Source organism: Austrofundulus limnaeus, unplaced genomic scaffold (genome assembly GCF_001266775.1).
Source record: "Austrofundulus limnaeus strain Quisiro unplaced genomic scaffold, Austrofundulus_limnaeus-1.0 Scaffold243, whole genome shotgun sequence".
NCBI lineage: Eukaryota > Metazoa > Chordata > Actinopteri > Cyprinodontiformes > Rivulidae > Austrofundulus > Austrofundulus limnaeus.
The window spans coordinates 254,638-257,445 of NW_013952645.1; the positions used below are offsets into that span (position 1 = coordinate 254,638).

A 2,808-nucleotide genomic window follows, 5' to 3' on the forward strand; every position below is an offset into this window, starting at 1 on the left:
ATTATATATTTACTTTTTTATTTAAAAGTTTATTAATTTTTTCTTTAAAAAACAACATAAATTCCATGTACAATTAAAATACTAATCACAAATTAAATGAAAGGCAGCAGAAGAAACAAATCTTAGAATATCTGCCCCTTTTCTCAAATATATAAATTCAAACAAAAATAGTCTCCAAATAACAAAAACAAAACAAACAAAAACAGAAAAACAATAAAAGTTTACCTCCTTGAACAACAATTCATATAAATATACATTATACCTTTTCAAATTTCTCCAACAGATTAACCTTTATTGTTTTCTTATATACATATATTTAAGTTAAAAATGAAATAAAAACTGACCCCCAATGACTGGAAGTCACAGCCCGACTGCCAGTTGAATAGTGCTGTGCTCTGTTATTAAATCTCTATACTACTGAAATTAATTACTTAAATTGTTTATAACATTTTCACCTAAACCAGTTGCCATTTTGTTCCTGATGCAATACATTTTGATGATAATGATTATTAGAGGTTACAAATGAAACTACAGCACAATCGTGGCTAAAAAGCTGACAATAAATAACAATGAATTCACATTTTCTTGTAGTTTCTATGTTCTGCAAAATATGAGTTGAAACAATCAAACGTCATGTTTTGTAAATTAGCTCTGAAGCATTAGCATTCGAGGTAATATTATTAGTTCTGGAGCAAACACCATATATCACCAAATATATTAGCTTGGAGCTAAATGCTAGATGGCTAAAGCTGAGCTTCTCCATCCATGAGAATACCCTGTAGTCCTCCGTCAATGCACTCTGGTTTCATTTAAAAAAAGCTGAACATCAGATAGAGTCCAACATTAGCATTCAAGCTGGAGCTCAAGCAGCTGGTAAACATGCTCATTTACCCAGAATGCTTTGCAGCGTATGTAAAGTGGCAACATTCTTGTGACAATATATATATTTCTTTATTCATAAAAACTAAACAGTATTTTTACAGTCACATTTGAGTTGAGGTAAATGTTTATCAAATAATGTTTTAATATTACAACTGGTCGCAGGTCCCTATAAAAACCTAAACAACAATTGGTCAGTTTTACAGATTTTAAGCTTGATCTTGGAACGAGAGCAGCTGAGAATCATCCCATTTTATGCTAACGGAGTACACAAGATCTTTGTTAAAAACTTAGCAATTAACCATTTGTGCCAACTCCAGCTGTCAGCAGAAGATCTCATGAAACAAAGACTACAGCTGATAGACTTTTGGAATCAACCCAGTTCAAGATGGCTGCCATGGTCAACAATGATTTGCCAATAAGAAAATAGCTATAACTTCATCAAATTTAGAAATGTTGAACTAAAGTTTAATATAGTCAAAGTTAAGAGGTCATTAAACACTCAGCAGTAATATATTTTGTGAGATCTTTGAGGCAGCAGTAGATCTGAATTCCTTCAGGAAATCCTGACACTTTGATTGTAAAGTTTCTAATAGCCGTTTTTTAAGTTGGCTGTGATTTGACTTTGCTTTTGTTGTTCAGAGGACAGTTTTTGTGTTTTTCTTTTTGGGTTCCTTATTAAGGCTCACTTTTAATCTCTGACCTTTGATTTTCTGCAGTTATAGCAAGTTGTAGAGAAATTCATTCTTCTCCTGCTAATTTTGCTCCAAATAAGTGCTGACACTGTTTAACTTCTGCCAGATTCCTCTGCATGGTTTCACAACAACCGGGGCACTGCAAGAGTTCAGGGAAATGCAAATAAACAGCTGACTTAATGCAGTCTGACCTCATGCAACGTAAGCCTCTGAGTTTTACTGAGCATGTCTGGAAATCCTCCAGAGGCAGGAGGCATGCTAATCAGCTGGCTGAACTTTTTCAACTTCTTTCTTTTAACACAAAAAGAGCAAAGACTGTATTGTTTAATATCTTTCCTTACTCACCTGAAAGGATTTATTGTTCTTTGCTTTTTTTCCTAAATGAAATGCAAACTAAATTAAAACAAAGATATCTGTTTTCTGCTGCTCCTCAGAGGTGAACATGGAGAAACAGAGGTTTTATTTAAACCTTAATCATCATCATCATCACTGTTTTCTTCCTTCAGGTCGAAGCGTCCCGTTCCAATGGCGCCACCAAGGATGGACGCCATTCCCATGATCCCACACCACCAGGTAGCTCCACCCACGACGCATTTCTGCTCATTTTCTCCTCTCGTTTCCATTTTGGATGTTGTCATGAAACAAATCAGCTGTTTGTTTGTCCGTCTGATTTTTCTTTCTCTTCATATTCATAATGATGTTATTTTTCATATTTCTCTACTCGGTGCGGGAAAAATATTTTTGTTGTCAGTTTTGTTTGTTTTCGCTCACAGTCATGAGGCTACACATTCATTTTTACTAGCAGCTTTAAAGGAGACATATCATGCTAAATGCACTTTTTTGCATTCATAAACTATTTTTTGTGCAATTATAGTGTCTAGGAGTGTAGAAAACTTTAATTTATTCTGTCCAGTTACTGCAACGATATTTTTATATTTTTTATGGGTCAAATTTTTCAGTTTGTTCAAAATCTGCTGTTGCTTATTACGTTTCATTGCTTATTTCGTTACACATTTTTCTGCGGAACTACCATTTATGGTAATCTATTTCCGGTCAACTGGATTTCATAGTCCGCCATTTTTTTCATCGCTGTGTGATTTTGTAGTTCATAGTGTCATGCCGAATATGCAAGTTCAGAAGTCAAAATGTTTGGTTCTGGGGTGTGTAAACCCACACTATTATCTACATAGACTACCAGCGTCAGAGCTTCTTCAAAGTGCCTGGTTAAGTTTTA

The 2,808-nt window shown here is 34.4% G+C and overlaps 1 protein-coding gene across 2 annotated transcripts in view; it reads left to right on the forward strand.

Annotated features, from left to right (window-relative positions):
- LOC106525824 (LIM domain-binding protein 3) overlaps positions 1-2,808 on the forward strand; it is a 99,051-nt gene that overhangs the window by 45,404 nt on the left and 50,839 nt on the right. For both annotated transcript variants that reach the window (XM_014020169.1, XM_014020168.1), the window contains exon 4: positions 2,081-2,147. In XM_014020169.1, coding sequence (XP_013875623.1) covers positions 2,081-2,147 — 67 coding nt within the window. The remainder of the gene's footprint in view (positions 1-2,080; positions 2,148-2,808) is intronic.